This window comes from Sciurus vulgaris (assembly GCF_902686455.1).
Source record: "Sciurus vulgaris genome assembly, chromosome: 8".
In the NCBI taxonomy this organism is placed as follows: Eukaryota; Metazoa; Chordata; class Mammalia; order Rodentia; family Sciuridae; genus Sciurus; species Sciurus vulgaris.
The window spans coordinates 52,173,005-52,186,458 of record NC_136468.1 but is presented as its reverse complement, the minus strand read 5'-3'; the positions used below and the strand labels follow the sequence as shown (position 1 = coordinate 52,186,458).

At 38.2% G+C, this 13,454-nt stretch overlaps 1 protein-coding gene across 7 annotated transcripts in view; it reads left to right on the top strand.

Annotated features, from left to right (window-relative positions):
• CDK14 (cyclin dependent kinase 14) overlaps positions 1 to 13,454 on the top strand; it is a 603,169-nt gene that overhangs the window by 388,025 nt on the left and 201,690 nt on the right. For all 7 annotated transcript variants that reach the window (XM_079152093.1, XM_079152094.1, XM_079152096.1 and 4 more), the window contains one exon: positions 11,422 to 11,515. In XM_079152093.1, coding sequence (XP_079008219.1) covers positions 11,422 to 11,515 — 94 coding nt within the window. The remainder of the gene's footprint in view (positions 1 to 11,421; positions 11,516 to 13,454) is intronic.

Genomic DNA, 13,454 nt, shown 5'->3' with positions numbered 1-13,454 from the left:
GGTGCCTTTCAATTATAGTCTCTGTTCAGCATTCAGTGTGCACAGACAACAATCTAGTTCAAGTCTCTGACAATATTCTAAGAAGTTCATGACTTTCACCAAAAAATGGACCATGAGGATTCACAATGGAAAGATTTCTGCCTTCAGATCTCCAATATGCTAAGATTGATTGTCAAATATTTTACTGTAGAGTATAAGCCAGTCGGTCATCTTTCTTCATAGTGCCCATTTCTGCATTATTTTCCTTAGTCCATCAGGGTTCATCTATGCCATCTGATGACTGGAACTAAACCCCATCAACTTAACATACTGAAAATTGAAGTTCAGAATTCTCTTTGTAGGAGTATAACTTACAAGAAGATTTTAGCAGTGATTTCTCTTCATGATACGCCTGATATGGTTTCTCAGAAAAGATGGCTGAACATGTCATTTGCTTTGATCTTTAAGATAATTACCTGTGAACTGTTTTCTTCCTAATTCCCTACACTGTTACACAAGGATTAATATATTTTCCGAGAGAAACCTTAAAATACAAGCTCCTTATTCTGCAGGAGCTGTCACATAAACAGAAATTAAAGATGTGCAAGCCTTAATAATTTGTTTCTTCTTGTTCTGCCTGGTTTATGTTCATTCCTTGGAGACGTGCCGTCACCAGTAGCGTTTTTAAGTGACTTATGGTAACTTGACTCTTCCTTCCTTGTTCTGCAAGACAAAAAATACTATTTCTTTGCTCTTCAAAGCAGTATTTTGCATTTTCCATTTTTTTCCTTTACAGTAGTCCTCGGGAAGGGCATTTTCTTGTTTCATTTTTTAATTAATTATGGCGGGGCATAACCAGCCAGAGTATTCCCAGTTATTTATATAACCTGGGGTTATTATTTTAAGATTCTGTCTATTGAGCTTTCATTATCCTTAATTGTCTGTTTGGAATTCTCCAACATTTTAAAACATAAACATTCATCTTATTTTCAGGGTACTTACAATAATGGTAAACTTCAATTTTCTAGCATAATTGTGTTATGTTCTTTACTCAAACCTCTAATTTTGAATACTTGATTTCATTTTATCTTATTCCTTGCTACCATTTCTGTCGCCTAGAGAGAAAATAAAGTTGTTGTCTTAGTCTCCTCTTTTCTTTAATCTGACCTGACTGGCCTAAGAAAGACACGTTGTTCTAATCCGGGCAGCAGCAGAGCATAAGGAAGGGATCACAGGCTCAGGAGTCAGGAGGTACAGTTTCTGGTTCTGGGACTGAAGTGAAGACATGTAAGCAAGTGGTGCCATTTCCTAACATGTAAAAACCAAAGCATTGTTTGAGTCATTCTCTAAGGACCTGTGTCTCTACAGTTTGGCATTGGAGTAAATCATACTGCTGAACCAGAGGTTTCCATGGAGACCAGTGGGTCCTCTGGGAGTGTCTTATACATGGAATTAGGGTTGATATATGATAAAATTAATGACTTGGTTTTTTAGCATTTAATTTCATGTGGTAATATTAGGTCTCAACCAACTCCCTTTCTCTGCTGCGGTCTCCTGTGTGCACTCCTCACACTAATTCACGTGATCCATCCCGTCATTCATTTTAAAGGTATTCATTGAATATTTTCTAGCAGGCACTCTCAGGTCCTAGGGTTACAGAGATGAGAGCATCAAGGTCAGAGGGAGAGACAGTGTGGTGAGTGATGATGACACAAGAATGCAGAGGGCATGGTGGTGGCTCCTGGGTGAGGGTGAGGATTTTTTCCCTTGGAGATGGTTAAGGAGAAGTGGATGTCAAAGGAGCCTTCAACAGTGGGTTACCCAGCCTGACTTGAGAAAGACAGTGTTAGAGTTGAAGGACACATGGTTGGTGCCATGGATGAAGGTATCATCAAAAGGCAAAAGAGCTGATGTTTGTGGATAGAAGTGTAAAGTTTGGAAAGCAGCTAGAGAAAAAAGGAAGGAAAAGAGAGAGTGGCTAGAGATCAAAATGGAGGAATGTTTGCAAAGCTTAGGATATGACAACTTGACTGAACATATATAGTAAAGGAAAGGCAAGGATTTCAGATGCTTCCTGGGTTTCTGGCTTAGGTGATAGGACCAGAAAGCAAAATATAGCTTTGCCATTTGATTAAAAAAAAAATAACTAATAAAATACACACATATCCACATACTACTTAAAATGTATGTGCTAAAATTATCATTGAACTTAAGGAACATTTATTTATTCTAGTTGGTACTTTAGATGGTTGGGTCTCTTGATCTTCCTTGTTAGTCTCCCTGCAGTTTTAGACTCTGGTGATGGGACTCCAGTCACCTGCCTGGGGCCTCCCCCAGGTCAGCAGCAGGACCTCCTGGGACTCACCCTTCCTGAACTACATTAACCTGCTCTACTTCCTTCTTTGCTTTTGTTTAATTTTTCTGCTGATATACTTAATTTGTAAATGCATCTTCTTAGAGAAAAAAATTTGTTAAATAGTTTGAAAAATAATCCTGTTTCCCCTTATGTAAAAAGTATATTTTTTAAAAAATCAAATGTCTTCTAAGAGGGGCTTTTACTCACAGCCTAGGGTTTTGTTTTCATGCCTTGAAAACTAAGTACTCCACAGAAGTATTTGACCAAGATATATTGTGCCTATCGGTGCCTAATGAAGCACTAACCACAGTAAATGATGAGTGACAGTTTAATCAATTCAGTTCCTTCAGTAGTCACCAAGGGCATGGTGCAATGTAATTTTTTAATCTTTCACTGTTCAAATACTGTGAATGCCAGAATTAAAAGATCTCATCTGTTATATGTAATAAACTTTCTTATAGATTATAGCAAAACGAAAAGTTGTTTTTTAATTTTGTTCTTTTAGAAGTTGATTTCCTAGGGAACAAAAACTCTTTGGTGGATTTTTATAAATATATACCTTCTTTGAGAGAAAAGTGAGATAAATATATGATTATCTTGATCGCTTTCATTGCTTAATGGTATATTGCAGTGAACCATGGCCAAATAAAATTATCTAGTAGGCTTTCTGAGTTGTTATTGCATTCTTGTGCACTAAATGCAGATTCTCATTTGGTCTAATTTATTTTACTGATCTTCTATTTCTTTGTTGTTCCTTTTGTCAGAGAATTAATCTGAGTTACCAAACTTCTTTCAAAACAAAATTGCCTAAATTCCATTAGATTCTTGCTCTTCAATATCTGATTTTGAGAAAGCAGCATTAATATCACTTGGAAGCTTGTTAGAAATGCAGGATCTCAGGCTTCAAGCCATACCTAGTAAATCAGAATCCGGAATCCACATGACTAGCATACACATTAAACAGGGAGAAACACTGTTTCAGATGCTCTCTTTGGATGGACTCATAAACTTTGAGGAAATTTTTTATGCTGGCCTCATGTTGAAGAGGAACAAGGCAAAAGAACCACTTATGCTGCGTTATGGTCTGTTCATCTGCTTATCTCCTGTCAGGAGCAGTTTGACAATGTCTTTATCTACAGCCCTCTTTCTAAATGTTTTGACAATGCAGATGCTTCTTAATGGCTCTAAGCAGCTCTCTGAACTTGAGCAGAGACTCCTGTAGCTTACAGTTAGGAGGTCTGTACTAGAAGGGGCAGGCATCCCTCTGCTGTGAGAGCAGAGGGTGCGTGGGTCACTGTCCCCGTGCACACGGGGAATGCACAGGCTATGCTGTGTTCATCCCTCCTGGGCTTTGTAGGTAGAAACTGCCACTTGGGATTGAAACCATCACTGTTTACAGCCCTCTGTCCTAAGGAATATTAAACATTTGCCAAAAAATAGATGAAAGTAGAAACTAAAATCTATTTAGGGTTTGTGATTTTAATTGCATCATATTTAAAAATATTAAAGTCTTTCTGCAATGCTTTCCAAGATTGAACCAAACATTTGCTCTGAGGATTTGTAAAGAACACCGTTTTATTTTTGGATATTTTTTTGGCTAAGACCAAGATCAGATTTATGTTAATTAGAGAAACGATAATACCTAGGCCCTATTTTATACATTTTCATGAGGGATAATCATATATTGGGTTAATTACTCTCTTGTATATAACAATACTGTCTTTGTGAGAAAATCGACTGGTACATGATACGTAAAATATTATGTTCCAAAGGCAGATATTCTGAGCATGAATGCTGGTGAATATCATTAATCCCTATTTTAGTTGAAAGATAACATCGCAACAGAACTTTAATAAACAGTTATTCCAGACTGCTGGTGACTTTAGTGACCTGAGCCTGTTAGTATTGCCATATCGCCATATTCCATTCACTCGTTTAGGCAACATCTTTAAAGTAAAAGACCAAGTCCTCATTCTAAGATGATGGTGGCTAATCCATTTACAGGTCAGCAAATAAATTACAGTTGTGGAAAGTATAATGGGGATCATGGAATCAGGGAAGCTAACCCACTCTGAGAGATCAAGATTTCCAAAGATGCAACCTTGAATTTGCTTGTTCCCTCCTGTGATGGAGAAAAGTTCTTATTCCATGAATTCCTTTTTTCCCCTTCTCTCTGCATTCCATACAAAACACCCCCTGCCTTTTGCCCCAGATATCATAATTGATAGATTTTTCATCTTGGATTTCTTTGCCATAGAGTGTGTATCAGTTTTCAAGTACCTTCATATTAAATCTTTGAGTTTGCTGCACAGTTTAAAGGTTGAACCTCAACTGACATTTTGTGTTCTGAGCTGGCAGCTTTAAATTGCTCACGTTACTTCCAAGAAAAAGATCATCGAAAGACATACTGGTTTTTGCTGTTGTTGTTATTGTTTGTTTTCTACACATAAGGGGAAAACTAGAAACACTGTAGCTTTTCTACTTATAGTGACAAATTCCCTATATAGTCCCTGTCCAGAAAATACTGTCCTTCATTTTTCCTTCCTTTATAAAATAAACTTTCAATTTTAGACTGGTGTTCAATTTATAGAAATGTTTCAAAGATATTAGAAATAAAACTAACCACGTTATGCTATGGTTAACATCTTATATAACCACAACATATTTGTCACAATGAGGATATATTACTGTTAACTGGCTTTAATTTTAATTTTAACTTTGTTTTCAGTACTGGGGATTGAACCCAGGGGCACTCTACCACTGGGCTACATCCCCAACTGTTTTTATTTTATTTAGAGACAGATTCTTGCTAAGTTGCCTAGACTGTCCTTAAACTTGCCTGCCTCCCAAATCCTGGAATTACAGGTGTGTGCCACCATACCTGGCCTTACTTTTTTACATTTTACCTCAGCTTCTGGAGTAGCTGGGATTACAGACATGTGCTACCCCACCCAGCTTCTGAATAAATTAGTTTTGATTTGGCTGTTTTTTCTCTAACTTCTTTTTCTGCTTTAGGGTTCCTTCCAGGATACCAATGTACATTTAGTTGTCATGGGTTGGTAACCTCCTCTGTGTGGTAATAGTCTCTCAGACTTCCCTTATTTTTGATAGTGTTGACATTTTGGGGAGTACTGATCAGGTATTTTGTATTTTATAAAGTGTCCCTCAGTTTGGATTTGTCTGGTGTGTGGGAGGAGAAGATAACAGAGATGAAGCAACATTCTCATCCCATCATACCAAGGGTACATAATATCAACATGACTCAGCACTGGTGATGCTAACTTTGTTCACATGATATATACACTCTGTGGCAAAGAACTCCAAGATGAAAAATTTATCAATTATTATATCTGGGGCAAAAGGGGGGTGTTTTTGTATGGAATGCAGAGAGAAGGAAAAAAAAAAGGAATTCATGGAATTCATGTTTGATAGTTTTTTCCATTGAAAAGTTGCTCTCCACCCCTCATCCCCATCTCCATACTGTACTCTTCGGAAATGATTCACTCTGCTCAGCTCACACTGAGTAGTCAGGGAGGAGGAATGATTGCATTGCTTTTTATTCATGCATTTGACAAATATTTTTGAACCCTTACTATGTGCCTAGCACTGAGCTGTGAACTGGAGGGAAGATAATGACCAGACCCTTGTCCCTGAGCTTATGAATCTTCCATTTAGAGGAAACATACCCCCTAAAATAAACAAAGACAATTTAAAATTTTTTTATGGTAGAGGGAACAAACAAGGCAAGGTAGGTGAGATGTGGGGGCTGGGCCACAAAGTGAAAACAGCCTTACATATGGTGGCTAGTAAAGACATTTTTAATTTGAGCTATCCCTGAATAACAAAAGCAATTTTCCACGCACAGAGTAGGCAGAAGAAACAGCAAATGTGCAGAGACCCTGAAGGGGGAAAGAGTGTGGCATGTTTAAGGAACAGACAGGAACAATGTGGCTGGAGCAGAGGAAATCTCATGAATAGAGATGCGATGGGAATTTGCAAAGCAGGATCAGCGACACAGCATATGGGGCCTTCCCTGACCCTGCTGTGGTTTGCATATGTTTCCCCAAAGGTTCATGTGTTAGAAGCTGGGTCCCCAAGTAGTGGCATCCAGAGGTGGCGGGAACTTTATGAGACCGGGCTCCAGGGGAGGCCCTAGCACAGTGAATGCATGCCCTTGGCAGGGATTGAGTTCTTTCTTGTGGACCCTGGTTAATTGTTGCAAGAGGATTGTTATGAAGGACTGGCCAACCCAGCCTCCCTGGCATCCTGTTTTGAGATGTGATTTCTTTCTCCCACATACTCTCACCATTTATACCCACCAGGACATGATGGTACATAACAAAGCTGTAAGAATTACACAGAATAGATGGGTGGTGTGTGCACCCCTGTAATCCCAGCTGCTTTGGAGGCTGAGGCAGGAGGATCACAAGTTCAATGCCAGCCTCAGCAATTTAGAAGGTCCTAAGCAACTTAGGGAGACCCTGTCTCATAATAAAAAATAAAAAGGGCAGGGATGTGGCTCAGTGGTTAAGCGCCCCTGGGTTCTAATCCTGGTATCAAACAACAAACAAAAGAGAATTACACCTAAATGACATACAAAAAATTATAATACAAAGAAAATAAAGTAGATTTATAAAGCATATCAGCATGTTAATATGGCAGGGGCCCTCACCAGAACCTGTACCATGCTGTTTGGAGTTTCCATCTCCCAAACTGTGAGCTAACTCACCCTCTTTCCTTTATGATGTTAGCCTGCCCCTGATATATTACAAGATTGGTGTGAATTCATTGAAGACTATTCAACTAAAATTGCAGAACAAAAAGTGTCAGAATGGTTTGTCAATTAATAATGAAAATTTATTTTTCCCTATTTTAAATTGTCATATTTGTTAGCTTTTAAAAAATTGTGATTTCCTTTGGTTTTTCTCATTCTGTATTTACTTTGGTGTCCAATATTTATTCATAATTTTTCTTTGCTTTTCATTACAAAAACTCCCTGATTATTTGACATTCACGCCCAAAAGAATATTTGTCTCTACTTGTACTGACAAAGAATTATCAATTTTGCTTAGAATCTCATTTTGAATTGCAATGAAAAAAGTCATTCATATACCTGTGACGTAGGTTACATTTGGAAATTTTGAGTTCAAAAGAATTGAAAGATGTTGAGCGTGTGTGGGTGTTTTATGTATTACTGTTAACTAATTCTAAAAAAAAAAAATTTGAACATACTGAATTCTATGGCATTTTATTATTATTATTATTTAAACAAGTGGGATACATGTTGTTTCTCTGTTTATACATGGAGTCAAGGCATACCATTTGTGTAATCATAAATTTACATAGGGCAATGTTATTTGATTCATTCTGTTATTTTTTTCCCTTTCCCCCACCCCTCTCACCCCTCTTTTCCCTCTATACAGTCCTTCCTTCCTCCATTCTTACCACTCTCCTTATCCCTAACCCTAAATCTAACCCTAACCCTAACTCTAACCCCTCCTAACCCCCATTATATGTCCTCATCCGCTTATCAGCGAGATCATTCGTCCTTTAGTTTTTTGAGATTGGCTGATCTCACTTAGCATGATATTCTCCATTTTCATCCATTTTCCTGCAAATGCCATAATTTATCATTCATCATGGCAGCTTAATATTCCATTGTGTGTGTGTGTGTGTGTGTGTGTGTGTGTGTGTATATATATATATATATATATATATATGCGCCACAGTTTCTTTATCCATTCATCAACTGAAGGGCATCTAGGTTGGTTGCACAATCTGGCTATGGTGAATTGAGCAGCTATGAACATTGATGTGGCTGTATCTCTGTAGTATGCTGATTTTAAGTCCTTTGGGTATAGGCCAAGGAGTGGGATAGCTGGGTCAAATGGTGGGTCTATTCCAAGTTTTCTAAGGAATCTCCATGCTGCTTTCCAGAGTGGCTGCACTAATTTGCAACCCCACCAGCAATGTATGAGTATACCTTTTTCCCCACATCCTCACCAACACCTATTGTTGCTTGTATTCTTGATAATCGCCATTCTAATTGGGCATTTTAACTATAAGATTTTGTGACTAGTTCTTAGTCCTAAAAAATTTTGACTAAGTGAATGATAATTACATAGATATTCAAATTAAAAAAAGAAATCACAAATTAGACATTTCCTGATACAAGATTATTTATGATAAGTATTGTACTTAATGCATGAACTCATTCTTGGTAAACTATTCAGTGAAGTGAGCTTGATTTTTCTAGAGAAAGGAAGCACAGGGGCAATGGAGGGTAGGAAAGGGAGGTAGAAGGGAAGCAGGCAGTGGTACCTTCATTATTAAATTGAAGGAATTTTATTACCATTTGGCAAAAAGGCATCTCCAGGAAGAAATATTCTGCCATATTAATATGCTGATATGCTTTATAAACCTACTTTATTTTCTTTGTATTATAACTTTTTGTATGTCATTTAGGTGTAATTCTCTTTTGTTTGTTGTTTGATACCAGGATTATAACCCACGGGTGCTTAACCACTGAGCCACATTCCTGCCTTTTTTATTATTTATTATGAGACAGGGTCTCCCTAAGTTGCTTAAGACCTTCCTAAGTTGCTGAGGCTGGCATGAAACTTGTGACCCTCCTACCTCAGCCTCTAAAGCAGCTGGGATTACGGGGGTGCACACCCCACCCATCTATTCTGTGTAATTCTTACAGTTTTGTTATGTACTATCAAGCTCCGTTGAAAATGATCTCAGAGGAAGCATCCATTAGAAATGAAGTCCAATTGCCTTAGCTAGCCAAGCAGAGAAGAGCCCATAGAGAAACAGCATCAATTTCATTCCAGCTGAATAGGATTGCATCATAATTGATCTTTCAATCATTCCAAGTATCCTGCTTTGGAGAAGATATAAACTAGTAGCAAGCAGTGGTAAAAGGAATTCTGCTGACCTAACACGGTGGCAGTTACCATCACAGGGTGCACGGTGCACAGTGAGGTGGCTGTGGCCTCTGCAGAGGGGTCTTCACACTCAGAGCTGCAGCTTGTGGTGGGAAAGATGAGGACCAAAAGGAGGACACCAGAGAGCATACTGGGACCATAACGAAAGGAAGGTGCAGGTGTTTAAGATCCAAGATTTTATGTAGACTTAAATAAGAAAACAATGGAAATATATGGCACTAGTCTTAGAAAAGAGTTCTTCGTAGACAAATTTGGAAAACCCCGATACTGGAATTTTAAATAGTCTTCATTGGACATCTGAAACCCCAGTATTTTTAGACATGTGATTGCATTTTATTATACTTAGAAAATAATTCTCTCCATACCTATGCCGTCTCTCAAATCTCAAATGAAAACAAATTGTATTAAAATCCATCTCTTTAGAACAATGATTTGAAATTAATGTTATTATTTAAATGAAATAATTTTTATGATATGAAGTTGGACTTGTTCTAGTCATTTTGGCACTGTGTATGTTTAAATAGAAATTAGGGTATAATAGGAAAAGCATTTCTGCAAATGTATAATACTTCAATTTAAAACATTATTTATATACAACTATGATAACTGGAGAGGCTGTAGAGATCTCTGGTCCTTTACCCTGTAGGGTTCTGAAATAAGTTAATGACATAAGGATTTGCTTGCCCTGGGTTGAATGAGTGCAGTGATTAACAAATGCCCCAATGTGTTCATGACTTTTTAAGTAATAGTTGCAGGAAACAAACCCATTCAAGATACAGCCATTAGCAGATATGGATAACTGCTAGGACGCAGAGGGATGAAGAAAGACACACTGGGTATTCTGAACATCCCGTCCTCCAGAAGGCAGGAACCAGATCAGTTTAGTGGACTTCATGTGCAGGAATGTATGGCTCTTTATGCTAGTTCTCTGCCGTTAAAGTGACTTATCCCATCGACATACACTAGTTTCTTATCATCCTGCTACAAATGACTTGCTTTCCAAAATCCCAGCAAAAGTATCTGACTGGCTCTCTGCTCAACCTATAGATTGATTATTCCTTTTGGCTCAGGTGCAGGCTGCTGTGGCCTGGAAGGCTAGGTTCTCTGATATGCTAGACTGCCTTGCTAGATAGGAACTTTGAGCATGGCAGGTCAAGGAAGGAGAGAAGGTCAGATGTGGTAGGTGGCTAATATATTAAGTAAGGGCTTATCCAGTAAGCTCATAAAGAGAGCTATTTGTCTACTTGAAAGTTGATGGAAGACTTCATGGAGGAGATGGCGTTATAGAGATATAGTCTGATCTAGATGTCAAGATCAAATAGATAAGGAAAGAGGGTGTTCTAGGTAGTGAAGCAATTTGGGCTAAATTCTTTAGGTTTATGCTTGCCACTAGGGCTCAGCAATCTTCAGTGTAGTTACCCTGAAACATCCAAGCAACCGATTTCAGTACCTAAGTAGAATTTCTCAGGTTTGTGGCCAGAGCATTTGTGGTTTTCAAAATACCCCAGGTGATGCTGATGCAAAAATTAAGAACCACTGGATTAGCTGGGCTCAATGTCGCTTGCCTGTAATCCCACTGGCTGGGGAGGCTGAAGCAGGAGGATTGCAAATTCAAGGCCAGCCTCAGCAAAAGCAAGGCACTAAACAACTCAGACCCTGTCTCTAAATAAAATACAAAATAGGACTGGGGATGTGAAGATGTGACTCAGTGGTCAAGTGTCCCTGAGTTCAGTCCCCCTGCAAAATAACCACTGGACAGCTGTAGGCTGCAGGACATTAGGGGTTTGTGAAATACTGTTGGGAAAGGATGTTAGAACAGAACTGTGCCACCTTTTGTATATCAGCCCAGGACTTTCTCAACAATACCCTGTAAGTGAGAGGAAGTCATGGAGGCTGCTATTTTCTTGGTTTCCACTGATTTCACTGCCAGTGTAGTTGTATTTGTTTGGATCCTTTGGGAGTTTTAGACAGAGGTGAAGGAGAGTCCTGGTCCGGGTTCATGCACAGCTCTTGATTCTTATTCACAGTATCATTTACTTATTGCTTCCTCTGGGGAGTAGATATTCTGATTTCAGATTCCGTTTTCTAAGTAGAATGTGTTGGAACTTTTATGATGATTCTTTCTTCTCTCTTCAGGGGAGTTGGCTGCATCTTTGTCGAGATGATCCAAGGAGTTGCTGCTTTTCCAGGAATGAAAGACATTCAGGATCAGCTTGAACGTATATTCCTGGTAAGTTCTTTGCAGAGTGTTTCTGAGAAAAACTAGTTTCTAATTAATCATTTAGCAACATATCCTAGAGTGATCAATGGAAAATATTTTAAAACAAATCAATCTGTTGTCACATTTAATTCTCACATATTTTTGGGCCTTTGAAAAGCAGGAAATTAGTTAAAATTGTGTTTTTAAGCTATTGTAAAAGAACAGTATGCAAAATAGAGTAAGGTATACAAGGCAGCACAGAGTAAGGAGTTAAAAATGCACACCGAACAATTTCAAATAATTTATACAGAAGCCCAGCTTAACCCCTGCCACCCTGTAGCTCTTGACTTTGGTAACTTTCTTCCATAGCACAGAACATGAAAATGGGTGCAAGGAGGATAGGAACCTTGCAATGGAGACACCAGGCAGATAGTACCTTGGCCAGGTCTTCAGGACTAGCATCATCAGTGATAAGCCATGGCAGCGTGTACCCTTGAGGTGATGTGTTGAGAATGGCACTGTACTTCTGTGGTATTCCTCCCCAAAGCTGTAACCCCAGTCTCTATATGAAAAACACATCGAAACCAAACTGTGGCATATTCTATAAGATACTGAGCCAGTACTCCTCAAAACTGTCCATGTCATCAAAATCGAGGAAGGTCTAAGAAACGTCACCACCCAGAGGAGGCTTAGGGCACTTGACAACTCAGTGTAATATGGTCTCCTGGACAGAATCCTGGAATAGAAAAAACACATTAGGGGGAATAAAATAGTGAAATCAAAATAGAGTATGGTTTTTAATTAATAGCAACATACCAGTGTGGTTCCTCAGTTGTAACAAATGTACAATATAATGTTAGACTTTAACAAGAAGGGAAGCTGAGTGAGGAGCACACATGAACTCTCTGTACTGTATTTTTCAACTTTTCTATACATCTGAAACTATTCTAAAAGTTTATTCAGATTTTTAAAAATCTGTGAAAAATATGTGTTCTAGAGCCAGATTACCTGGGTTTAGCACCCTCTTCTGTCACTTTTTAGGTATGTGACCTTGGGCAATGGACTTATTAGCTCTCTGAGCCCTATTTTTTTCATGGATGCATTGAGAGGTAATAGTAGCACCTACCTCAAAGGTTGCTTTGAGAAATCATTGACTTGATGTAGAGTGTTTTTAGAACAATGCCTCGCATAGTAAATACACCGTTAAGTATATATTACTATTTTTAGTACCTCATTTTTATGCCAGGTAATTTTATTCAGTAGGCTTTTATGTTAGGAAATAGTTCTGTAAACCTAATATTTAAGTATGGAATCAGAACTAGACAAATTAAGGTTTTTGTTGAAAGAATTTAAACTAAATACATTATAATAGCTAACATTACCATACTTTTCACTCCTTTGGTAAACTCCCCTATGAAATCACTGAAGAAAATTTATTATGGCCTATGTGAAGAGATACACTTATTGGATAACCTTTCATTTCAGTTTTGCAAGTACCATAACAAAGTGGAGCTTTCATAGCATGTGTGAGGACCACAGTAGGGTGTAGTGATAGTAGTGGTATGAACTGAGACTTCATTGCTAATGTGTTCACCTTGACTCCAACAATAAAATCATAAAAAAAGGGACTAGAAACTAGGAAATTAAAGCACATGATTTCTTCCTGCAGTATCCTGTATCCCAGTAAGTCCCTGCACACTAACAGCAGGTGGCCAGTGGGAAAGTCCCTAAAAGAGACGCCCTCATCAAAGTGTAGCTATTGATTTTCTTTCTCCCAGAAGGTGTCTTCATCTACTTCCTTTCAATTTTATTATGTTTGATATTTATGAGTTCCCACCCACAAATGTTAGATTTCTTATGACTCAAAGAAATGTGTTTTTATAATGGAAAAGTCCCACAATATTCAAAAGTATAAAAGGTGAAAAATCACCCTTTGTCCTACTACCCAGAGAAAACCACACTTAGTATT